The following is a 27,406-nucleotide window of genomic DNA, read 5'->3' on the forward strand; positions in this document are numbered from 1 at the left end:
GAGCATTGGTTTGGATGGTTCTGACAAGTAGAATGGGAGTATGAGACAAACAGTTAGACTGGCATTGTTCGTTCCAATGAGTTATCTGACCTTCTTTCCGGCAGATCTGAGGGTTGTGAATGTGTAGCCAAGGAAGCCCCAAAATCACGGTTGACGTAGATGTGGGTAAGATGTGGAATTGTATGGTCTCAGTATGAAACAGACCAATCTGCATAGTGAGTGGTTTCGTGATGGTCTTCACATTTCCAGTTCCAAGTGGTCGGCCGTCTATCGCTTCCACTGTGAGAGAAGAAGAGCATTTAATTACTGGAATGTGGTTCTGTTGGACGAAACTCTGTGACATAAAGTTCCCCGCGGCTCCAGAATCCAGCAATGCGTGAGTGTTGAACAGTTGATGATTGGTTTGCAGAGAAATGGGAACAGAAACACACATGTCAGACTGGTAAAATGGATCATCATCACTCACTGACCGAGGATCTTTCAGGATGGGACCGGACTGGGAAATTGTTCTTTACATGTCCTGGATTTCTGCAGTACAGACACAGACAGTGGGTCAGCCTGTGACTTCTCTCCATTTCAGATGGTACGTATTTATCTGCATAGCTTCTGGACATTCAGACTCTGTGGAAGTGACTGAGCGCAACCCTTTGTTGAGTGTTAGATTTGCGGGATCGGATGAGGTTGTCAATCAGGATGGTGAGTTCAATAAACTGATCCAAACTCTTGCCCTCATCTCGGCATGCGAGTTCAGTTTGCAATTCATGTGTTAATCCTCTCCGAAAACATGTCTTTAATGTGTCACTCACCCAGTTCGTCTGTGCTGCCAGAGTGCAAAATGCCAAGGCGTATTCAGCGGCAGTCATTCGTCCCTGTCTCAGCTCCATCAACCGATCTCCAGCCCCCTTGCCATCGCTGGGGTGATCTAAAACCTCCTTGAACCTCTGCATAAAATACTCATAGGAGGGAAATGCGGTGCCATCATCTCGCCAAACAGCAGTAATCCATTCAAGCGCTTTGCCAGTAAATAGTGAACAAACGAAAGCGATCTTACCAGCTTCATTGGCATACAAGGCGGGTTGTTGATTGATGTACAAAGAGCATTGTAACATGAAGCCCTTGCATTTCGAGGGATCGCCGTCAAACTTCTCTGGCAGGAATAAGCGCGGATGGCTCACGGGTAATGGCGGCAGCGCCTAGTGGTGGTGGATTCGGAGGCACAGGTGTTTGCAGCCCTTGTAGTGCCTTCACCAGTTCCTCAGTGAGCGAGGTGAGACGATTGAATTGTTCCTGATGGGCGGTGAGCTTGCTGGCTTGAGCTGACGTGGTCGCACACAGGTGAGAGAAAGCAGCTGGATCTTGTGTTGGCGAAGTCTTCTGTAATGAATCGTCACAGAGGCTGGGATCCATTTTAAACACTCTCGTGGTCGTACAGGCAGGGTAGTTCAGGAGGAAACAGGAATAGCAAGGGACAGGCAGAATCGTAATCAAAGGACAGGCAAAGGTCAGGGCTGGCAGATAACACTCACAGATCAGTATACAAAGCACAGGTCAGGGGTAGGCAGAAGAGGTTCGTAAACAATGATCAGCAGGTTCAGCAACAGGTAAGCAGTAAGACAATAGAAGAACGCTCAGAAATGTACACCTAGGCCATACAAGACTTCGCGTTTAACTGATGTGCATGAGAGTCTTTTATAGTCCAGTAAATGAGCTTCAGCTGGCAGGTGATTAGTCCAAGGTGGTGGTTTATGGGAAATGTAGTGTGTGTGTGTTAGTACTCAGGTGAGGGCTCCCTCCGATGGCCAGAGGAGAGAATCACGGAGTTCGTCTCTGTGACACTAGGTTTGTGCAATGACTATAAAACGTAAATATTACAAGCAAGTACATAATAAGAGTTACTTTTTCCACCTAGTTAATTTATTACTTGAATTAAATGTGTATATATTTCAGATTTTACTTGGGAAATTCTAGTTCCTATTCAGTCAGTCACGTTCGACATTACGTCGATACTGACGTAATGGAGTCTCGCTTGGGGGCCCCAATCACCTCCAAATGGTACAAAACCAGCCAATGGAGATTGACCAGAGAGATTTACATGCCACTCCACACCCACCCGGCTCACCCGGGTATAAATAGGACTGGCATACTCACTTCCATTCATACTTTTGCTTCAGAGCTGAACTGTTGATTCATCGCTCTCCAGTCACCTGCAAAGAGTGCAAATTTCTGAATTATCAGACCAAACAGCAATTTTAATTGCTAGGAAGGTTATCTCCTTCAACAGCAATTTTCATTGCTCGTCTGCAGCAGCTCGAGGATTTCTCGGCTGGTGGGAAGGCGCATTCAGCGGTGTGTGTGTGTGACAGCGTGCTGACACAGGCAGTGCAGCACTTATCCCTGAGAGCTTCAGCTAAAAGAGCAGTCCCTAAAAGAGCAAGCACAGGTGTTCAGCATCTTTTTCAAGATGTCTTTTCGCCTGTGTGTTTCTGGATGCAGTCGTTTCCTGACCTTATCTGACGGCCACCATCGCTGTCTCACATGCCTGGGCAAACAGCATGCTGAGGCTGCGATCGTGGATGATGCATGCCCTCACTGCGAGGGCATGTCCATGTTGGCGTTGCGATCGAGACTCTCCTTCTTTAACATGGAGGGACGAGTCTGTCTGCTGCTACCCAGCCATTCTGATTAGCACTTTGGGAAATCTGACGGTTATAGTGGGAGCTTCTTTGTCGGGTCCGCCCCCACGAACCTCCCACTCCTCCAGCACGCTATGTGCCGTTGAGTTGCCGGATGCTCATGCGGCTGCCTCAACTGAGGTACCCCATTGTCACATTTGGCGCTCCAGATGAGGATCTGATGTCAATCGCTGCATCAGAGAGCAGGCTTTTGTCCTCTGGACAGGATTAGGATGCCGAACTTAGCACCCTCCAGGATGGTCGTTCAGGCTGAATTGGATTCAGAGTTGATGGCCATGCTTGCCCGGGCCGCTGCGGGCATTGGGCTCGAGTGGAACCCTCCTCTGTGTCCAGAGAGCTCGCGGCTGGATGATTGGTTCCTGGGTGCGGGGCGTGGTTCTCAGCCACATGCCGCCCCAGTGCCATTCTTCCCGGAGGTGCATGAGGAAGTTCAGAAGACATGGAAGGCACCTTTTACTGCCAGGAACCGTTCTTCTGCCTCCACTCTCACTACCCTCGATGTTGGGGCCGCCAAGGGACATTACGTAGACATTCCACAAGTGGAGCGTGCAATTGCGGTGCACTCCTGCCCACAATCTGCTGCCACCTGCCGGAATCATCCGCGTCTCCCGTCCAAGGCGAATAAGACGACGACAGCTCTGGCATGGCCATCATTCATCCTCAGGGATGCACTGCCTCCTCACGTCTCCTTGCCCCATCCCTCAGGGCACCCTCGGAGCCACGTGAGTCCACCACACTCACTGCCTCTACCTCGGGACGCTCTGTTTCCCGGGTTTGGACACAGTTCTCCACACTGCCCCCCGCGAGTACGTCTGTTGCCTGGATGAAAAGCATGACCTGATCATCAGGTTCCTGAGAGGCACTAAGAGGTTAAATCCTCCTAGACCTTGCCGTGTTCCCCCTTGGGACCTCTCTGTCGTCCTTGCGGGCCTACAGAGTGCTCTCTTCGAGCCCCTTGAGTCAGTCAAGCTTAAAGATCTGTCTCTGAATACAGTGCTCCTGACCGCACTTGCTTCCTTCAAGAGGGTCGGGGACCAGCATGCATTTTCGGTCAGTGAATCATGCCTGGAATTTGGGCTGGCCTTGTCTCACGTCATCCTGAGACCCAGGCTTGGATACCGGAGACCCAGGCACCAATTCCCTCCACGGAGGGGATGCGAGCGCTTTTTCTGCTCCTCAGTTCAGTTCCCCAGATGGTGAACCCTGTGGAGTTCCTCCAGCATTTTGCAACAGCAGCAGCATCTAGGTTACGTCATTTGTGAGCAGCACTTGCACTAGGTGCACCATGGCCTGCCAGCATCTGCATCTCCAACACTCGTAACACGATTCAATGATATGGCGTTTTCCATTGGGACCCTATTACGTTACTATCGACATAACGTCAAATGTGACTGACTGAATGGGAATGCCTAGGTTACTATTGTAACCCGCGTTCCCTGAAGGAGGGAACATAGATGTTACATCCCCCTGCCATGGCCCTGATCCACCGCTGAATGGCCGGGATACCTATCTCGGCTCCTCTGTCCTATTTATACCTGGATGTGCCTGGTGGATGTGGCACGGCATGTAAATCTCACCTGCCAATTCCCATTGGCTCTTTTTGTACCATTTGGAGGTGATTGGGGCTCCCAAGCAAGGCATAATGTCTCAGTTCCCTCCTTCAGGGAACGGGGGATACAAAAGTAACCTAGACCTTCTCATTGAATTTTAATTTTACTAAGTAAAAACTATGATGGTTCATTTAATATAAATTACTATACCAAAAAGTTTGTTTTTTTTCAGTGAATGCTAAAACCATAATAAGCTAAAAAAAAAAAAAAAAAAAAAAAACTGAGGGAAATAAAGATAATTGTCCAAGTGTTTGTTTGTTTTGTGTGATTCATCAAGAATTTTCATTTTGGTGGATTACCACAGAGACTATTTTGAAAGCCTGTATTCTTCTTTTCAGTTAGCCAAAATATTTAATAAAGACTAAAGGGTAAGAGGAGATGTAGAACTTTTAGAATGATGGGTGTTTCAATTCTGTGAAAAACTGCAAAGCTTTGTGCATTCAGATGGGCCTGAATGAGTAGTCTCTGCAGATAATGCAACCATAACTGAACTGTGTAGAAATTTAATTCTGTGTTTACCATTACTCTTATATATACCATATATGTTCATATGTATCATTTTTATAGATGAGTACCCACCAGAGGTTTTATATCACTGGCGCAAACAGCCTGCAAATTATCCACAGCCCAACTATCCGCTGTATCAGCCCGTACCTGAGCATGCAAGGCATTATGTTCAGAACAGGTAACTTCATAAACATTTTTTACAATACATAATGTGCCATCTACCTAACTTAAATTCCAGTTTTAAACCACAAAAATTAAAGTAGTTAGTTGACAAAAGTAATTTCTCCTGGTTTTTAACATACTGTAAAAGAGCTTGATATACTATGAACAAACTAAGCTGCAACAACTGTTTGTGAAATTGTGATGTCAGATGTCGGACAGATGGATACATCAATGACTTCTTTGCAACATTGACAGTTATTGAACTGAATTGAATCAACATTGAACAAAATTGAGCTGAATAATGAGTCTTCTTTACAGCAGAAAGTGAAGCTGTTTCATAATTGATGCATTTTGCAACATTAAAAAAACTGTTATTTTCCTGTTTATACTATGAAGCTGCTTTAAAACAATCTGTATCATTTAAAATGCAATATGTGACTTGACTGTTGAGGATATACTCTGTTAACACTAGTGCCTGTTTTACACTGAATGAGCAAGCAGAGCGGAGCACGCACCCATTGTCTCCTTTCACACTTGTTCTGTTTTGATACTTTTCCAATAACACAAATGAGAGTCATGACGACGGTGGGCAGTCCTTTTGGTTTAATGCGCAATATGAATTAACAAACTCTGTGAACACAGGCTTTTGGACAATGAACTGGCCAACCAAATACTAACCCAGCATTAATCTCTAGAGTGGCCAAACAGTGCTCATTCCTGAATTTACATACAACTTACAGTTGTTTTTTTTTCAACTGCTTATACACAAAATCTTTACTTGTCACACAATTTCTGAAACCTGACACTCAAACACCAGAACCACACATTAAATCTGCAAAAACATACACTAATTCTCAGCCTTCGACTCAGTTTTCAATTTCATAAACCTAAACAGGCCCAGTGCGGGCTTGCCCAGGTGAGGCCCACAGCTTTGGGCTCACTCCGGGCTCTCTGTGAGCAGTCCACACTAGCGAACTGCCCACATTAAGCCCATGATGGCCCAGTGTGGGCCAGCCCGTTCGGGCCCAAAGAAACTTTTGTACCTTTGGGCCCAGGCAGGTTTTGTGTAGGCAGCCCACTTTCGTTTCCCATGCTCTGTTTGGCTGTATTTTTACACAGTATTTTCTGTTTTCTAAAATTACATACAAATGTATGTAAAATTACAAAAATAATCTGTAATTACAGTTTTTCTCGATTGCTTAAACCCATTTCTTGAAACTATGCCTCGTATTCTCAAAACAGTAAACACGAATCCATAACATCTCACCCAATTCCCCAAACATCCTATTTTCAGGTCAAAATGAATCTCTAAACTGAAAACCATTCACTCTTGCTGAAAAATCAAATTTTGCCCTCAAAAACACACACACTACAACATAGTCTTACACACTGGTGCAATAAATTCAAAACAACATTTCCAAAACTGGTAAACCTCTTCACATAATGAACACAAAAGAGACAACCAATATATACATTGCACATTTTTATTCATTCATAACACAGTAAAAAAAAAAAATTATAATAAAAATAAAAATTATTCTGCCTCACACCTACCTGTTTTCCTCCCTGAAAGTTCTGATGATGGAGGTGACGGTGAAGCGACTCAAATTTGGCTGTACTCGTTGCCCAGCCTCCCTCATAGTCATACCATGGACAAGGACAAGGTCAACTAAAGTGGCTCGAATTTCATCCGAGACTGCTTGTCTCCTTGCCCTTGCCCTTGCCCTTCCCCTTCCCCGTCCCCTTCCTTGTTCTTCGTCCTCCTTCTCCACCTCCTCCTCCTCCTCCTCCTCCTCCACCACCTCCTCCTCCTCCACCACCTCCTCCTCCTCCACCTCCTCCTCCTCCTCCACCTCCTCCTCCTCCTCCTCCTCCTCCTCCTCCTCCACCTCCTCCTCCTCCTCCTCCTCCTCCTCAACCTATTCCTTCATTTCTCTGTGGATCCAATGTTCCAAAACTCAATGATTGGGGCCCTTTTATCTATCTATTGAAGGATCTGATTGATGTGTGTGCAATTTTGACTCTTATGCCGAGTTCAAACTGCACGATTTTAGCCCCCATTTTGGCTCGCCAACAGGTTTTGAGAAATCGCTGACAAATGCCCGAAATCACAGGCAAATCGGTGCTCGTTCACGCGAGTGACAATCACGCAGTGTGAATGAGCAAAGATGCGATCTGAGAGAATCGCCGACGAGTCGCCGACGCCTGTAAGATATTTGGCATGCTAAATATCTGGACCTGTCGGCGATTCAAAATCCTGCTGTGTGAAAAGTGTTCTGACTGAAAACTACATCGGCGATGACTGACAGCCAATGAGAGAGCAAGATACAGAGCAGCGGGGAGTTCGGGGAGGAGTTATAGACCACAACATCAGCAAGCATGGCTTCATTCACATAAACAATGATATTGCGTTGTTTCCTTGTCACATTTCGTGTATGTTTGGTTGTGAAACGTAGTTTGCGTGCCAGACAGAGTTGTCGGCGATTCTTCCTATTGTAAAGTCATGCAGTGTGAAACCTTCTGTTGCCGATCCATCATGCAGTTTTAACACAGCAGCGACTGAATGCTGGCCAAGATAGTCATGCAGTGTGAAAAGAACAGTGACCCGACTGCTTTGAAAATCGTGCAGTCTGAACTCGGCATTAGTGTTTTCATCTGGGGAATTGAGTGCTAATTGAGCTCAAGCTGTGCTGACTTGAGTGAACAGTATTGAATGCTAGTACTTTCAAAATGACCATATGGTGTGCGCAATAAGAAATTAAGGGAATTGTGTATAGAGTTCTGTAACGACAGCTCAACAAATCTGACTCATGTCAAAACAGGGGAGTAGTGTTTAGAGTTTAGGGAATTGGGTGTGCTTTGTGATAAATGGTGTTACGGTTTTGAAATTTTAGTTCAAAAGCCTGGTTATAGTGTTTTAGCAATTGAGAAAAACTGTAATACAATAACAAAACAGTTAGATGATAAAACGGTCAAATGACTGGCAGTAAAGTAAAATAATTTAAATAAGCTGAACACACTGACCAGCACACAGGACCAGCAGCAACAGAACATTAAACGTTAACAGATCTGTCTAGATCTCAGCATCTTTACTTATTACAATCCAGTTTGACTGTTTCTTTCATACAAAACTTTTAGATATTGATATTTTATTGAAAATAGTACATTTTGAAGTCACTGTTATGGAGGTGAGCGTTTGCTTTAGTTGGACTCTTGACCCTTGACTTTTCAGCATCAGTTGTTCTCTGGCTGCTATAACTGTGTGTTTCTGAAGCACATTTGTTTTAGCAAAAATTGCAAGAGAAATTCTGGTATGATGAAGTTGATTACTTATTGATGATTCAATCATCATGTAGGGCTTGTTTGCTGGGAATGTAACACACAAAAATCTAACAGGAAATATCTTGATTTCCTTTTTCAAACACAGCCATTGTTTCTTTCCAACTACACGTGGTTGATGTATTTCTTTTCTTTCATACTGTGTAATACTGTATTCACAACCACAAATGCTTACAGTAAAAAAAATTGTTTGGTTTCAATCTTGCTTTCATGTTTACCATGAATTTTTCAACATCTCTCTGCCAATTACTGTACAATCTTGTACAGAAATGTATATAGGAGCTCATGAAAGAAGAGCTTAATGTTTTGAATAACTGTGTGTATATGATATATCCAAAAATAGACTATTATGGCAAAGGTGTTTGCAACGTAAGACAAATGTTTGCCTTTGAGATGTGTTTGTGATGTTTTGAATGCAGTGCTTCAATTTTCCAAGGCATTTTGCATTTTGTGTGTGCAATTCTTGGATTTGTGTGTGAAGAAAAAAGAGGCAAAGTTTCGAAAATGTGTGTAAGCAGTTGAAAAAAACCAATACACACTGGCAGAATTTGTCACACGCAGCTGAACCCGTGACTTGGTATTGCAAATACAGATGAGTATTGTTCATTTTGTCACATTTTTCTGGTGTTCTCTCTCCTCCTTTGATCTGTCACATGCTTTGATTTATGATGGGCAGCATACTCTGCTGCAATGCGACTGTGTTCCCTTCCTACTGTCCCACACATATGCAACATGCTGTATGTGGCTGTGATATATATATATATATATATATATATATTAGGGCTGTGAAACAATTAATCGCATACAAAATAAAGGTTTGAGTTTGCATAATATATGTGTGAGTACAATACTGTATAAGTGTGAGTACTGTGTAATTACAGTTTTTCTCAATTGCTAAAACACAATTTCTAAAACCTTGCTCCATTTTCTGAAATCATTAAACACAAAACCTCATCTTCAAGCACTATTTACAAAACCTCTGACTCCTCTTGCAAAATGAAACTTTCGCCTCAACAGTTTTACCTGTGTTCAAAATCAAGCACTGCTCTCAAATAATAAACAAAGTGATCAAAATGAAATACACTATAAAGCAGTCAGTAAACAATACACCAAAAAACCCCCCACATTGTTCAAAACATATAGTTCGTAGGGAGAAGTAAATTTTTAATCTCAAAACAAATGTAATATTTCTCCATCACTTGTCTTTTGATGAACGAAAACATGTTCATAGTAGCTCAAAATTGATCAGAAATTACTACTCTGCTTTGCTCTTTGCAACTTTTTGTTTTGCTTCTTCCTCTTCCTCTTTCTTTCCCTCCTCCTCCACTTTCTTGCCCTCCTCCTCCTCTTTCTTTCCCCCCTCCTCCTCATTGCCCACCTCACATATGCACTCATCCTCGTCCTCTCACATTGTTTCTTCTATCCATTCTCAGACTTTCTCCTTCCCACCTTCAACAACCTGTTTGCTCTCTGAACTGGGATATATTGGTTGTGTCACATCATTTGAAAAAGGTTACATAAGTTTTGAGTGGTTGTGTTCAATCAATGACATGTATTCTCTATTCATATTTGATTGTTGCCACTTGTGTTTACCAGTATGGATGACATGTGCGTTAGAGTGCAGAATGTGTTTTGAGAATGAGAATGCATTTTAGAGTTTTGCTGAAAAGTCTAAGTGAGATCTGCAAATTGTGTTTTACCATGTGAAATGGTTTAAGGTATTGACAACAGACTGCACAATTAGCTAAATGAGGTCAGGCAACTGAGAACTTTGTTCAGCCAATGGGTTTTAGTGTTTTAGCAATTGAGAAAAACTGTATTGTTGCCTTTTGCCCCAACAGCAGGGGCCTTTTTACCCCAAATACCATACTTTTACATATTCTTCTGTTATTGAAAACCTGTTGCTTGAATTACCTTGAACAAAACTGAAAATCATTAAGAAGACCTTTGTCTGAAAATACGAACATTAATTTAATCAATTCTCATTTGCTACTTAAATCAACAACATTTTAAAAAACATCAAATATTAGGTCAAACTCAGAATCAACTTTGCACTGCTGCCCGCGATCACGTCAAGGATCAGACAAATTACACATGCATCTTGAAAATATTTATGGATATTTAGGAAAGTGCTGCAGGCAAGTTTTTGTGCCATCTAGTGGTTTAGAGGAAAATAAAATCAAAGGCGCCTTTTGCCCCGTTCTACCCTACTATCGATACTTAGCAAAAACTAATACTAATTAATGTAAAGTCAGCAATACAATAAGAACAAAGAAAGTAATTACAAACAAATCTGACAAAAAAAAAAAAACACAACAGAACAAAAATACAAATTAGAGTTATTGAAACTATGGCTCCATTTCTCAAAGCTCTACACACAAAACCACACAACGTGCAACACATATCTTTCAAAAGCAAAAAGTTCATTCAAAACTATATTTAAAACAGTCAATCAAATGCAAAAATAACCGGCAGATGAGTGAAGACACAAGCGGGAATCCAATATCAGGTGAGAAGAACACACACACAGTCAGTCACTGATGATGATGAATAACTTTCCTTTGTTGTAGATAGACGAGGGGATCCAGAGAAGGAGACTGGAGATGAGGATCACACAGGTAGATAACAGGTAGGTATCCGGATGAGGAACACAGAGGAAGTCCAAGATAAGACTAGATGACTATGTTTGGTGAGTACTTAAATACTGTGCAGGTGAGATCAGTGACAGTCCATACATCCACTCACGAACAGATAGCCGATTAGTAGGTCTCTCGATGGAGGAACACACTGCAACCTTTATTGGTTCTTTCTGTAGATGAAGAGGAAGTGAAGGAAAACAGGAAGAATGACATTATCACTCCATTTCTTAATCTCACCAGTTTCTCAAGAGAGCTCTGGATGATGTTGAATTAACCACGGTCGCCCTAGGACAATATCCACAGTAGAATTCTCCAGAACCAGTAAAGAATTTTTTTTTGGTGTGGTACACCCATGCCCAGAAGGAGAGGTCAAGCCCTGAACCAGATCTTGGAACGATTAAGGGGCTTTCTGGTTATTGTTTGGGCTTTGAAGTGTCTGTCATTGGGTGTCTGTGAGTTCGAGTTGGCAGCAGAGGGCGGTAGAGATGAAGTTCCCGGCTGACCCAGAATCGATGAGTGCGGTAACTGTATGAGATACACCAGACACAGTAATAAATACTTTGGTGGTTAGAGGTGATTAGCAAACATTACTGGCATGAACAAAACTCACCAAAGGGCACGGAGGTCTGATGGGGCACTCGGGAAGAACATGCCTAGAAATCCTGCAGTATAAACAATTCCTGGGTCAGCCATCTTCTGCGCTCAGCCTGGAATAAATGGGTGGATTCGATCTGCATGAGTTCTGGTTCTGGAGAATATTGTGAGTCTGGTTGGCGGGAGTAGGCAGAGCATCACTGATCCTGGTTGGGAATTTCGCATTCTTGCATACGATTGGCTGTAAGTATGGAAAGCTGGATGAATTTCTCAAGACCCATGGTGTCGTCATGAGCAGCGAGCTGCAACCGGAATGAAGGAATGAGCCATTGACAATAAGTGGTGTGCAGCGATCTTTCATTCCATCCAGAACTTGGGAGCATATTCAGAAATAGACAATTTTCTTTGTTGCAAATGATATAACCAAATGGAGTTATCACCAGCGGGCTTACCAAACACTTCCCGGAAGTAATTCAAAAATTCCTCCACAGTTTGTGTAGTGGGGCCAGATTGTTGCCAGTCTCAGCCCATTTCAGCACTTTTCCTGTTAACAAGGAGATAATAAATGCTATCTTCACTCTCTCCATAGGAAATCATTGTGGCTGCATCTCAAGGACTAGCGATCATTGTAGTAGAAATCCATTGCACTCCTCTGCCGAACCAGATTAGGGCGCCGGGTTGGCCATGGGACTAGTGACTACAGTAAGCGGCGAAGAAGTGACCGATGCAGTGACTGTTGTGGTGGTGACAGGATGGTTGAGTGTGTGATGAAGATGATCCACATGAGCTTGAGACGGGTCCGGTGGTAGTACTCATTCTGCTATTCTGTCTAGGTCTAGTCTTCTGTCAGGAAACACAGATTAGATGATGGCAAGTAAGACAGTAAGTTTATTTATTTAAAATAGTCAATGGATTGCAGAAACAAACGGCAGATAACACAAGCGGGGATCCAATATCAGGTGAGAAGAACAACACACACACAAACAGTCACTGATAATGATGATGAATAACTTTTCTTTTCATTGTTGTAGATAGATGAGGGGATCCAGAGAAGGAGATTGGAGATGGAGATGGAGAACTGGAGACAAGATCACACAGGTAGGTAACCACAGGTAGGTATCAGGATGAGGAACACAGAGGAAGTCCAAGACGAGACTAGACAATGACTGTGTTTGGTGAGTGCTTAAATACGTTACAGGTGAGATGAGTGACAGGTGGACAGTGATTAGTAATCGGGTGATTGGGAACATTGATGCTGGGTGAGGGTGGAGCCTGGTGATTCTGACACACACACACACACATATATATATATATATATTCCCCATTGAGATCTAATGAGTTTCTGATAAGTGTTGCTTTATTTTTTTTGAGCAGTATATATTATATATACTGTGGGTACGGAAAGTATTCAGACCCCCTTACATTTTTCACTCTTTGTTATATTGCAGCCATTTGCTAAAAACATTTAAGTTCATTTTTTTTCCTCATTAATGTACACACAGCACCCCATATTGACAGAAAAACACAGAATTGTTGACATTTTTGCAGATTTATTAAAAAAGAAAACCTGAAATATCACATGGTCCTAAGTAAGACCCTTTGCTCAGTATTTAGTAGAAGCGCCCTTTTGATCTAATACAGCCATGATTCTTTTTGGGAAAGATACAACAAGTTTTTCACACCTGGATTTGGGGATCCTCTGCCATTCCTCCTTGCAGATCCTCTCCAGTTCTGTCAGGTTGGATGGTAAATGTTGGTGGACAGCCATTTTTAGGTCTCTCCAGAGATGCTCAATTGGGTTTAAGTCAGGGCTCTGGCTGGGCCATTCAAGAACAGTCACGGAGTTGTTGTGAAGCGTTATTTTAGCTGTGTGCTTAGGGTCATTGTCTTGTTGGAAGGTAAACCTTCGGCCCAGTCTGAGTTCCTGAGCACTCTGGAGAAGGTTTTCGTTCAGGATATCCCTGTACTTGGCCACATTCATCTTTCCCTCGATTACAACCAGTCGTCCTGTCCCTGCAGCTGAAAAACACCCCCACAGCATGATGCTGCCACCACCATGCTTCACTGTTGGGACTGTATTGGACAGGTGATGAGCAGTGCCTGGTTTTCTCCACACATACCGCTTAGAATTAAGGCCAAACATTTCTATCTTGGTGTCATCAGACCAGAGAATCTTATTTCTCACCATCTTGGAGTCCTCCATGCGGGCTTTCATGTGTCTTGCACTGAGGAGAGGCTTCCGTTGGGCCACTCTACCATAAAGCCCCGACTGGTGGAGGGCTGCAGTGATGGTTGACTTTCTACAACTTTCTCGCATCTCCCGACTGCATCTCTGGAGCTCAGCCACAGTGATCTTTGGGTTCTTCTTTACCTCTCTCACCAAGGCTCTTCTCCCCCCATAGCTCAGTTTGGCCGGACGGCCAGCTCTAGGAAGGGTTCTGGTCGTCCCAAACATCTTCCATTTAAGGATTATGGAGGCCACTGTGCTCGTAGGAACCTTAAGTGCAGCAGAAATTTTTTTGGAACCTTGGCCAGATCTGTGCCTTGCCACAATTCTGTCTCTGAGCTCTTCAGGCAGTTCCTTTGACCTCATGATTCTCATTTGCTCTGACATGCACTGTGAGCTGTAAGGTCTTATATAGACAGGTGTGTGGCTTTCGTAATCAAGTCCAATCAGTATAATCAAACACAGCTGGACTCAAATGAAGGTGTAGAACCATCTCAAGGATGATCAGAAGAAATGGACAGCACCTGAGTTAAATATATAAGTGTCACAGCAAAGGGTCTGAATACTTAGGACCATGTGATATTTCAGTTTTTCTTTTTTTAATAAATCTGCAAAAATGTCAACAATTGTGTGTTTTTCTGTCAATATGGGGTGCTGTGTGTACATTAATGAGGAAAAAAATGATTTTAGCAAATGGCTGCAATATAACAAAGAGTGAAAAATTTAAGAGGGTCTGAATACTTTCCGTACCCACTGTATATATAATATATACTGCTCAAAAAATAAAATAAAAGAACACTTATCAGAAACTCATTAGATCTCAATGGGGGAAAAATATCATGCTGGATATCTACTGATATGGACTGGGTAATGTGTTAGGAACAAAGGATGCCACATCATTTGATGGAAATGAAAATTATCAACCTACAGAGGACTGAATTCAAAGACACTCCAAAAATCAAAGTGACAAAATTATGCAGCAGGCTAGTCCATTTTGCTGAAATTTCATTGCAGCAACTCAAAATGGTACTCAGTAGTTTGTATGGCCCCCATGTGCTAATGAGACAATGGATGGTGTCCTGGGTATTTCCTCCCAGATCTGGACCAGGGCATCACTGAGCTCCTGGACAGTCTGAAGTGCAACCTGGTGGTGTCGGATGGACCGAAACATAATGTCCCAGAGGTGTTCTATTGGATTTAGATCAGGCGAGCATGGGGGCCATTCAATGGTATCGATTCCTCCATCCTCCAGAAACTGCCTGCATACTCTCACCACATGAGGCCGAGCATTGTCGTGCACCAGGAGGAACCCAGGACACACTGCACCAGCGTAGGGTTTGACAATGGGTCCAAGGATTTCATCTCGATAGCTAATGGCAGTCAGGGTGCCATTGTCATTTTGTAGGGCTCTGGCAGTGCTCATCCTGTTCCTCCTTGCACAAAGGAGCAGTTACTAGTCCTGCTGATGGGTTAAGGACCTTCTACGGCCCTGTCCAGCTCCCCTAGAGTAACTGCCTGTCTCCTGGAATCTCTTCCATGCTCTTGAGACTGTGCTGGGAGACACAGCAAGCCTTCTGGCAATGGCACATATTGATGTACCATCCTGGAGGAGTTGGACTGCCTATGCAACCTCTGTAGGGTCCAGGTATCGCCTCATGCTACCAATAGTGACACTGACCCTAGCCAAATGCAAAACTAGTGAAAAACAGTCAGAAAAGATGAGTAGGAAAAAAACCGTCAGTGGCCTCCACCTGTAAAACCATTCCTGTTTTGGGGGTCGTCTCATTGTTGCTCATCTAGTGCACCTGTTGTTAATTTCATTAACACCAGCTGAAACTGATTACAGAGTGTGTATGTGAAGTTTTAGCTCAAAATACCCCACAGATAATTTTTATAGCATGTTAAAATTGCCACTTTTTGGGGTTGACCAAAAACTCGCTGTTTCAGGGTGTACCCTTTAAATGCAAATGAGCTGCTGTGCTTGGCCTAAGAGGGCGGAGCTTCAAGAGCTCATTCTCCAGTGTCAGGATTTAGTCAGGATGCACTATAATGTCAGAAACTGCAAATATATGTGCGTGGAGATAGAACAGGTATAGTTTAGTTCAATTACAGTTATAACTTATATTGTCTTCTTGTTTTTATCCACTATATCAGTACAAGTCAGTTTACCGATGAGATTTATAGCGTTTATTGTACTTCACAATATGAAGCGTCTGTCTTCACTCTAGAAAATCACTGTAAGAGCTTAATAAAACACAGTGCAAGTGTGCATTAAAATATTATCCATAAACTCTCTCTCTCTTCCTTGCATTATCATCAAGATACACAGCGAAGTACACAGAAACACTCGTTACAACTAACAGTTCACGAGTTTGTTTCCTTATAAAATCTTTAAGCTAATAAGGTTAAGCGTATTTGGCTTGCTGTCCGCTGTGGAGGGGCTCGAGAAAGCAGCTTCAACTCGAGCTTGGATATACCCCCCAGGAACTACTAGTGCCTGGAAGAGGAGTATGATAGATGAGATGCCTAATTTATGTGGTGGAGTTGGGAAGGTGGAGGGATATCGAAACAATTGATGCCAGAGCAGGGTGAGTAGCTACTTATATGCTCTGGATGTAATTGAAAGATTAAGGTTCCCTCCTCTTGAGATTATGTTTGAGTTTCACTAATTGAAAGATTAGATGGGTTCACTCCTCCCGAAATTATGTTGTGAACTTCACTAAACAAATATATAAAGACATTATGCCGTTTTGGGTGGTGCTTAATAAACTGGTAAACTGGTAAACTAAAATCAACTCAGATGAACTGTAATAAAGTGCCCTCACCGTTATTACTGCCATATCCACACTGTAAGAAATTGTCCTGTGAATTTACAGGTAATTACTGGCAAAAAAGTTGCCAATACTTTACTGTTAATTTTACAGTCCTTTACCGTAATCTACATTGCAGTATGTTTCTGTAAAAATACCATGCACTCAATTAAAACACGAGTTAACTAATTTCATTTGCAAAAATCAACTGCCTTAAATTGTCTGACTGCCAAGTAAATTCATAAACTAATATTTATAACTAATATTTATATTTATATGAGTGTTATTCACTTGAACTTGTTTCATTTGAGTCCACTAAAAAAATAAATAACTAAATTAAACAAAATCATTAAAACTAGAAACATCAAGTCATCTTAAATCTCTTGCCGATAACTGCTAGCTAATAACAGCACATGTATTGCACATTAGAATTTACAATTAGCTAAGAGATTGTCATTGCATCAGCAACTACACAGTTACTGCCTTTAAATAAAGCAACATGCAGCATAACATCAGTGCCTCTGAATCATCAGTGAAGCACAGGCACTACTCTTCTGCACAATGGTGACACACAAGACAACAGAAACCCTTTAAATCCCAACAAAACATTAAACACCAACATCTAGTGCAAAAACACATAAAAAAAAAACAATTCAACACTTACTCTGATCAATTATTGAGTTGTATTAACTTTCACTAATAGGCTACTTTAGTGAAATTAACTTTTCATTTAATAAATTTGACTGTTACGTTTTACAGTACATTGCTGTTTTTTCATGATTTTACAGAAAACTACTGGCAACAGAGTTGCCAGTAAATTACTTTTTTCTACAGTTTGTTGCTGTAAAATTAATTTACAGTTTATTATTGTAGAAAAGTGTTTCACTATGCATGCTTATTCATCTTACACCTTTAACCCTTTAAACCCCACAACAAAATCCCCAGTGTTTAATGAACACGTATGTGTCCACACTACAGAATAGGCTTGTTTGAGATGAGCAAATTCTGCGCAGAACCGATCACCGGTGATCACCGCGAGATGCATGCCGGTTAGAAATGTGTCCGAGAGTGGGCCGCCTTGCTCTGATGTCATGCCGACGTGTGTCAAAAACCTCTCGCGAGTGCGAGGCGGACGTGTCGGATTCTAAAGTCGAGCGCAGTTGCTCTCCACCGACTGCGCTGACCAAAAGCACGATGGGAAACGACTTGCTGACGACACAGCTTAAAGCTTATTGGTTTAAACAACCGTGATGTATTGATCTGATTTAAAATGTTTGATTTTAAAACTCTAATATCATGTTTTTATGTGTAAAAATAATGTGTGGATATTCCCAAACTCTCTGACACAGTGATCTCTCTATGGGTTATGCGAACGTTGTCATTTATAAAAAATATATATAAAAACATGTCTATAATTAAAGTAAAAATGATTGATACACACATCTTTCGAATGGAAATAAATAACAAGTACTTTGGGTGTATTGTTCATTATGTTTATTTTCATATAAAAGCAACAGAACTTAAATTACATCCAGTTTATCAGCAACACAGCGCACGAGTGTGAATCCCGCGATATCCGCCTTTGATCTCGTAGGTTCTGATCCACTACGAGAACAGAGAACTGTTCGTCTTGCCTGCACTTTTTTCACTCCTCCCCTAACTGCAGCCGCCTACTCTCGGCTGAACTTCAGGCGAGGCTAGGCGCATCTCAAACAAGCCTAATGTTAGAGTAACACTAAAGCGCTGTTGAAGTTAATGAGATAATTAAATGATTAATTAAGTGATGATTGAGAATAGTGACAAACATCTGCTGTTAAAAAGCAGAATCACTGAAGGCACGGAGGTCAGTGCTCGCTTTAGTTGTGCTCTTGACACTTGACTTGTAGCGTTAGTTTCTCTTTGGCTACTGTAAATGTGTTTTTTTAAGACACAATTGTTATAGCATGAAGAAGCTAAGAGAAAATATAATAGTATGTTATGTTATGTTTTGATTATGACATGATCATTATGTAACACTTAATTCACTGAATTTATCCAGTGTCTAATCCGTTATCAGAAATGTTGTTGTTTTTTTTGTAGTAAATTTGCTTTTATATTACTCTGTGATACTACAGCAATGGATGTCTCTTCCACTTAGACTACTGCAGTCACACCTTTTCCATTAAGGGACAATATTTTCCCCTTTAAACTGATTGTGCATTAAAGTGTTTTTTTTTTTACCTCTATAAATACCTTTATAAAATAAATAAATGTTTTAAATTAAAAATGTCCAAAAGAGAAATAAGCAATGATGTTAAAACGTGTGCTACTTTTAAATATTGAACTAAAACCGCCAGTAGGTGCCGGTAAGTCCCTGTCTTAATGAGTGAGTCATCGAGTCATTCATTCATTCATTCAGTAGCGAAGCAAGTGGATGTATTTTTGAAAGGGTAATTGAATCATTGACTCTCATGGTTTTACACAGCAATGGATTCGTTCACAAAACATCGAATATGAGTCTCAGTACTGCTGTGGCTTTCGTTTGAACTAGAAAAAAAGTAAAACTCAGTAATAAAATAAGAAAAAATTCCAAACAGCAAATAAATGCAATAGAATAGAGAGCTATGAAACTAAGTTTTTCAGGTTAAGTAGGTTTTTATTTAGATAAGAAATACTACAGAAATTAAAGTAATCAAATGTAAAATAACACATCCACGTTGGTTACCTTAATTTCTGTATTTTTTATTATAAATATTAAATACAGATTTATTCTTACCATTAAAGTTAAAAATGTATTCAGTCAAGAGCAGAAAGTGATTTTCTTTGTCTTTTGTTCTTTAAATAACATGACAGACAGCAGCAGGAATATTGGACTGCTGTCCCTTTAAAGGGTCATGAAACCCCCCTGTTTTACCCTGGTCGTTCACAACTCTGAGTTTCAAAAAGTCTGTGAAAATGGGCGTGTAAAGCTCTGGAAAAGTGGGAGTGTAGAGGGGGGGAAGAGGGGAGAGAACAACCAATGAAGCACAGACATAGAACACACTCATTATACAGAATAATGAATATTAATATATGAGCATGGAGAGAATGACAACAAACTCCCAAGCACAAGGGAGAAATGTGAAAGAATATTTAATAGGGCTAATAATAGGCTACTTTGATTACATTTACGAGCACTGCAGCCTCAAAATCAGTCTTTTAGAAAAATCGTGTCGTCACGTTCAGATAGGGTACACCACTGTATCAGTGTCCAGTTTGCACATATAATTCATTTGAAGAAGACTTGATGAAATATATGTGCATAACTACACCGTGCTGGTTAATTTTTGGTGCAGGAGAATGTGTGTAAATAAAACCTTGAAACACGGATACTTTATTCTGTATGAGTTATGTGCCACGTGGCTAGTGTTATTAAACTCATCGCGGAGCTCCGCGCTGAAACCGAGCATATGCGCGCTCCGCCTGTATATCATAAAAACAATCGTATTTTTCATGTGTTCGTATTCAAACTCCAGTTCTGACCGCATCGCGAGCAAAATACAAACAACACACGTGCTGTGCTGAGGGAAACAGCCTACGGCTTGCGTATTTGAATGCAGCTAGAGCAGGCAGAGGAGAATGAGCCGCACTTTTGGGACATTTGAATTCTCCGCTGTAATGCGATCTCACGCGAACATATTTTCCATTTGTGCTGGAAGATTACAGCAAAACAATCCACATGCACACAAACCTCTGCTCTGGTCGCATCACAGGAAAACACATTGTGTTGTAGCACTGAGGAAACGAACACCAACGATATGTCTCTGAATGACAACAGACCGAGGCAAGAGAAGTGATACTTCCTCATGCATAATACTGCAATTATAATCATATGCATACTACAGTGCAGTGACTGGATTGAATGAGCTTTATGTCATGAATATATATGTCGAAAATCTACGTCAGCATGTTCGAAAGTACACGATGACGTCAGATTTTGTGACGTTGCTCCGACTCAGCTTTTCAAACAGGAAGACAGAAATCGCTCTGAAAAATGCAAAAATAACTATTTTTCACTTATGAATAACATTAATGAGTACCTTTAGTGTTTTCAATGATGTGCAGCCTATACATATCTGTTTACATCTCAAAAAAAGTTGCGTTCTCTTTCTTAGCTAATTAACGATCCAAAACTGACTGTGTTTATCTGAATAATTGCCAAGACGAGCATTTTGACATAATTTTGTATGTATTTGATCTTTTAAGCACAGTAAGCCACTCATTTTGGTAATTGTGACTCTGTTTGACTTCTGTCTCTGTTTGAAACTGAGCGTGTCTTATTCGCTCCAGAGCCATATCGATGATGAAAACTGCACAAAATATAACAATTTAGCCATTAAAAACATGAAAAATCAACGAAAATAAACGTCAGACAGGCAAATTTAGTGGTCTCGCGAATCCAGCCGCATCGCTTCTAAAATGCTTCTGGTGTGAGTTGACAGCACTCAGAGGATGGAACAGAACCTTGCCGGAGCCATAACGCACCGCAGACGTGTGCAGTGTAAACAAGGCTTGAGACGAGAGAGAGAGAGGAGGCGCCGGCGCAAGTGTGTGTCACTTCACCGTGAGAGAAGAGAGCAAGAACGCGCAGCTGACATTATTGCCTGTGCCGCTGGTAATAAAAAAAGATTGGCTCGGAATCGGTAAGAAGTGAGACTGACCTGCTGGACTCGGTCGAGACCAACTAGAACTTTTGGCGAGACCAATGACCAAGTCCGAGTGCAAATACCAACGAGTCCGAGACGAGTCCGAGACAACAGAAAAACATGTCAAGTCCGGACTCGAGTACTACAGCACTAGCTGGTACCCAGCATGCATTGCAGCATGAAGCTTTTCATTGTCGGTTTCACAGACAAGGCTTAAGCTAGACCCAGACAAAAAATGTTTGAGCTTTTTTAAATGAAAGCAATTTGCACTGATCTTAAAATATGTCAGTACCATTGTTTTGTCTAAAGATGCACACCAGTAGTGTTTCTTCTAGTGTACATTTATTAAAGCTACTTAAATATCCTAATTGAACTAAGGCCTAATCCTGGTTTAGGCTAAGCCCTGTCTGTGAAACCGTGCCTTAGTGTGTAAGCAATTTGAAAAAACTGTAAATAAATAGTGCTTTAGGTATTTCAGGAAGATGTACTAACAGTGGTATTCAGGTAAATAATAGCCTACAAAAGAAAGTGAATAAATTAATCAAATGTAAAATAACACTGCTGTATACATTAAATATAGACTAATCCTTATTAAAACTACAAAAGTTATTCATTCAAGAGCAGTGTGTGATTTTTATCTTGTAACTTTTATCATGTAAACTACATATATACAGCATGTTATTCATACGTGTGGGACAGTAGGAGAGGAACACGGTTGCGTTGCAGCAGAGTATGATGTCCATCGTAAATCAAAGCATGTGACAGACAGTGATCAGGGGAGAACACCTGAAAAAGGTGGCACAATGGACAATACTCATCTGTATTTGCAGTACACAAGCCGTGGTTCAGCTGCATATGCACAGCTTCTGTGCTGCCTCCGCTCTGCTTATAGCCTATGTGTAGTGTGAAACAGGCATAATAAGTTAGAAAAAAGGAGGTAATCAGTTACATCTTTTTTAAAATAAACTCTTAAGATCATATTTTGATTTTGTACTACACAAGCATGTTAATTGCGCAACTTTGTGAACAACTATCATGTCGTGGTTTGAAGTGCAATTAAGTCTGCTACAAAGTTAGTTCCCTTTCAAAAGAGAACTCGCACTGCATCAAAACGTTGTTGGGGTACACCTCTGTGTGAACCGGTGTCTGAAACGCTTATCAAATCACGGCAATCGTATTGACCGGCGACAGCCCATGACATCATAATGGTGCAAAGCAGAAGAATATAAGGGGCACCTAGAGAACATGTCATCATCCTCTTTTTGTCTTCAGGGACTGTTTGTGTGAAGCGCAATCGCTGGCATTAGTGTGTTTCACATCTGATGACACACACGAACTGTGTGTCCACTGTCTGGGTGAAGAGCATGCACAGGCAATTCTCGAGGGAGCTGCCTGTGCCAATTGTGAGCGTTTTCCTCTGAGAATGCTCCGCTCTCATCTGGCTCTCTTCTCGAGGGAAGAGAGACCAGCATCTGGGCCTGGTGATTCGGGTCCCGGTCATGCTGAGGCAGAGCGGAGGCTCAGATCATAGGGCTCCCAGATGGAGCTTGCTGAAGAGTTTGAGAAGGGTGTAATCCTCACGTTATTCGGCAGCTGATGAGAGTAAGCTGCTGGGAAAGGATGTGTTGTCTTCTTCATTCTAGGGTCCAGCAGTGAGTGCTCTTCCAGCAGAGCAGGAGATGGCTAATGAAGATAGAGAGGATGAGTTTCCTGAATCCTTTCAGCCACCCTGCCACACATAAGCAGAGCTGTTGGAGGTTATGGAACACGCTGCTGGCAGGTTGCAGTTGCCATGGGAGAGCGTTAAGAGAGAAGGCTGCATGCGGTCGGCTCGATGATTGGTTTCTCTCAGGCCATAATCCTCCAGCTCCTGTGAGCCTTCCATTCCTTCCTGATCTTCACACTGAGATCGAGAAGGCATGGAAGAACCCATATTCAGCACGCATTCATGGACATCAGCGGGCTAATTTAGCTGATGTCAAGGGATTGGGTGAATATGGGTATGTGTTGATGCCACCGATTGACCAAATGTTCACAAACGTGTCGGGTCGGGGCAGGCATCAACACTGAAAGCTCAGACCCTGCCATCTAAGCCCCTTAAAGTGCGCCCCACCACAGATCTCACTCTCCAGGCCACCAAACAGACTGCTGCCGCGATCGGTCGATCAATGGCAGTGATGGTGGCCATGGAGAGGCATCTGTGGCTTAATCTGGCTGACATCGGGGAGAAAGAGAAGGGCTTTTTATAACTAGTAAAAATTAAAACGTTCCCATTGTAGGTTGGCTAGAACTATATTTGTAAGTACCGTTTCAGTCTTCTTAAGTGAGTGTGTTGGCTTTGCTTATTGTGAATTCTCTGGTGAGGCCACCACTCATTTCAGCTGCCCATCAGAGAATTTAGCTACTGTGTTGAGTGAAATGGCTTCCTCCCAGAACGGGAGTGTTTTTGAGGCCACTGCTCTGTCTACGTGTTAAGGGCTGGCCCCCGTCAGGCTGCCTTGATAGCCACCTCATGGTAGAGTAGCTTGTCTCCTCTCATATAAGGCTTGAAGATTAGATGTGCAAGAGACTAGTGCTTGCACTTCAGATGGATCAAACGTCTATCGTCGGCTAACGGGGCCTCCTGCCATTGTTTACCTGGGTAAGCATCCTCTGAGCTCTGTATGTAGTTAGCAGCAGTGCATTCCCAGCCAACATGTCCATGTGGGCCCCATGTGGGATTTTGATGGGGCCCATAGAATTTTGTCCATCGGCTCCACAAAGGCCCCATGTGTGTTAGCCCATAAGGCACATAATGGGTCCATAGTGGGCTCTAAGTGGGGCTCATTTGTGTTCATTATAGGTGCCCACATGGGTCACACATGGGTTCTAATAAATGGGGCCAATGTGGGCCACATACAGAACCCTTATGGGTCCCAGAAGCGTGATAACACTGGACCCACAAATGGCCCCTCTGTGGGGTTTATGTGGGACCACAGTGGGTGAGAACTGGGCCCCATTTATATTTCTTTTTTATTCCTGTAGGTGAAATTAATGTGCTTTAATGTGCTCATTTGCAAAAGAAACGTATGTTTTAGTAAACCTGTACCTGACTTAATATAATTTAATTTACATGAGAAAATATTTGTACTGTTAAGAAAAAGACTTAACTCAGAATTTGTAAACCACCTTTTAATTGATCTTAAGAAGAAAAATAAAAGTACAGTAAAACAGGATAAGAGCATTGAAAATTCAGTCCATCACTCCTGGGTTGGGGCAGACCCATCAGCTTCATATCTAAATAACAATAATGAGAGAAAAAAAACAAAAAACAAAAAACAGAAAAGGCAATTATTTTAAAATACTATCAAATCATTAACAGGAACATTCTCTTAAAAAGCATGCATAATTATGATCTAGCCATGCCAGTACTTTATATTTGTCCATATGATTAAAGTAACACTTAAAGGGAGATTTCTACTACTAAAAGGAATATGAACAAGTTAAAGTTCAAAGCGATGTGCCTGATATAACAGAAGTATGACTTTACAAAAGCACATTACATTACAGAAATAACAACATAAATATAAGATGATAAATAAAGTGGCATTTAACAACTTTTTAACATTAGTGAATTTAATTTAACTTTCAAAAGCTGTTTTTATTATACATTACAACTGTTAACTTTTAACTATTTTTGAATACAAAGTAATGTGCACGTGTATTATTATAATATTTTTATGTATTCATATCTTGTACCACGTGTGTGGGGAAATTGCTGCGTTATGACTGTGGAACTTTTGTGGACGTTTAAAATTGTGCAAAACCATCTCGCACCCTGCTGAGGCCCTGTTATAAAACATACAAACAGTATTACTTTAATTTAACATGAATAGTTAGCATGTTACTACCTTGAAACCGATAACAATGTTTATTTTGATATGTGATGATGGCGCTCTGATCTGGTCCAGATCCAGGTGTTCTTCATGAACTAGCGGCGCTCGCGCGCAACCAAGTGTAGCTGCACATCCCCCTCTCTTGGTGAACATGATCACTACACAATTGCTCCGATAAACCAGCAGTCTGCTGTATGCTGGTCGGGCTTTTTTGCAATGCGGGTTGTTTTGAACGAGCTATAAAACAGGGACATTTTCGGGGGCAGCTCCAGTCGGGGACAGAACGCCAAAAACCGGGTCTGGTCACCCTATTATTTTTTTTATCCATATTGAACAGCCCTAGCATGTAACTTGGTGCTTTTATGCTACAAAAAAGAGACAGAAAAATCCATTTCTGTTCCAAGAAATAAAGTTGTGTGAATTTGACATCTAAGCACGACGACAAAATAGATAGTTATTCGCTGTCTCTGAACTAATTTAACATGGCGCTCTCCCACCATCACTCCCTTGGCTGTTTTGAGGGAGTAATAACGTAGAAAATTACGATGAGACAGTTAACATAGTGACAAGTCATATAATTAATTGCAGTCTATGCCAAAATGAACACATTTTACTTTTTATACTTGAGCTGTAGTTATTTGCGGCTGGCTTCGCTAAGTTTGTAAAAATTCGACTCTTACGTTACTAAATTTATAAAAAAAATTATATAATTTTACTATAAAAAATTATACAATTATATAAAAACAACATTACTGGATAATATGAAATGAAATATGCATATCTTACCTTGAGATTTTCGAGAGAGTTGGACGTTTTGAAGTGGATGCTGGCTTGCTAGTGGCGTTTGTTTTTTGTTTTTTTTAAATGAGAAGGCGGGAAGGCACGACGTCAATCATCGCTTGACGCAATGACGCATGACTGCAAGTGCTTCAGAGCGCCATTATCATCACATATCAAAATAAACATCGTTATCAGTTTCAAAGTAGTAACATGCTAATTATTCATGTTAAATTAAAGTAATACTGTTTGTATGTTTTATAACAGGGCATCAGCAGGGTGCGAGTGTCACGGATCCCTTGTCCCCGGAACTCCATTTCCCATGATCCTCGTGTTTCTTCACCTGCACTCACTTCCCTCGTCAGCTCCTCATTATCACTCATCACCTGCACCTGGACTCTATCTTCATCACTCCCTATATATTGGACTCACTCCCTTCACTCCTTGTCCGTTCTAAATGTTATATCGTATGTGTTGGTTGTGTTATGCTCCTTCTATCATTAAATGCCTGTTGATTGTGGATGTCCGTATCCGTCTCGTCTCTACAACCCAGCACTTGTAACAGAAGAACAGACCAAAACCGTTGGACCTCCACATCACAAAATGGGTATCTTCCTGGTCCCTGTACCCACAACGGCTCATATCGGGGCTACCACTCCTTCACCACCTCTCTCTGCGGCGGAACGGCTCATTGGACTTTTCCAGGTTGGTCGTTCACTGGAGAGGTATGTGGAGGAGTTCGTAGAGCTCGCTTATTTGACAGATTGGTCAGATGCTCATTTGATCGCCCTGTTTTTGGATGGACTGGACGAGGACACCATCCGCTTTTATGAACCTGACGATTATGTTTCCTTAGCTGATGCTATAAATTTAGTTTTGTATTTAAATTGCTCCAAATTCTTTGTCCAAGAGGTTCAGGATGTTAAGTGTTCCTCTCGTCCAGTCCTTCCAAAAACACGGGCAGCCTGGTCAGTCTGCCAAGCTCTGTCTTCCTCCTCATACCCCTCCAGTGAACTTCCTTCCTGTGTCACACTGGACCCTCACTCCTCCACTGAGTCCAGAAAGCGGAGGAAGAGGAAGAAACCTGCTCCAGCCGACCGCCGCCGAGCCCTCAGCTCCAGCCGCCGCCGCCGAGCAATCCGCTCCAGCCGCCGCCGAGCAATCCGCTCCAGCCTTTCACGGGCCGCCAGAGGATGCTGGCTGGTTAATAGACTTTGTCACAGAGCCCATCGCTCCAGCCCTCAGCGAGCCCTCAGCTCCAATAGCGGCCAACGAGCCCGCATCTCCGGTCTCCGCCGCCGAGCCCGCATCTCCGGTCTCCGCCGCCGAGCCGCATCTCCGGTCTCTGCCGCCGAGCCCGCATCTCCGGTCTCCGCCGCCGAGCCAGCCGCTTCAGCCTCAGCCGCCGAGCCAGCCGCTTCAGCCTCAGCCGCCGAGCCAGCCTCTTCAGCCTCAGCCGCCGAGCCAGCCGCTCCAGCCTCTCACGAGCCAGCTCCTATTACAAACTTT

The 27,406-nt window shown here is 42.2% G+C and overlaps 1 protein-coding gene and 1 long non-coding RNA gene across 5 annotated transcripts in view; one reads left to right on the forward strand and one right to left on the reverse strand.

The window, feature by feature from the left end:
* LOC125261223 overlaps nt 1-26,865 on the forward strand; it is a 54,835-nt gene extending 27,970 nt beyond the window's left edge. For all 4 annotated transcript variants that reach the window (XM_048179839.1, XM_048179840.1, XM_048179838.1 and 1 more), the window contains 2 exons: nt 4,871-4,988; nt 26,165-26,865. In XM_048179839.1, the coding sequence (XP_048035796.1) occupies nt 4,871-4,988; nt 26,165-26,354 (308 nt within the window). In that variant the 3' untranslated portion in view covers nt 26,355-26,865. The remainder of the gene's footprint in view (nt 1-4,870; nt 4,989-26,164) is intronic.
* On the reverse strand, nt 10,480-11,696 carry LOC125261224. Its single transcript, XR_007183251.1, has 2 exons — nt 11,561-11,696; nt 10,480-11,475 (listed from the first exon to the last, which is right to left on the reverse strand). It is a non-coding gene; the product is annotated as an uncharacterized LOC125261224 (long non-coding RNA).
* Nucleotides 26,866-27,406: the final 541 nt, after the last annotated feature.

This window comes from Megalobrama amblycephala, unplaced genomic scaffold (assembly GCF_018812025.1).
Source record: "Megalobrama amblycephala isolate DHTTF-2021 unplaced genomic scaffold, ASM1881202v1 scaffold373, whole genome shotgun sequence".
Taxonomy (NCBI): Eukaryota; Metazoa; Chordata; class Actinopteri; order Cypriniformes; family Xenocyprididae; genus Megalobrama; species Megalobrama amblycephala.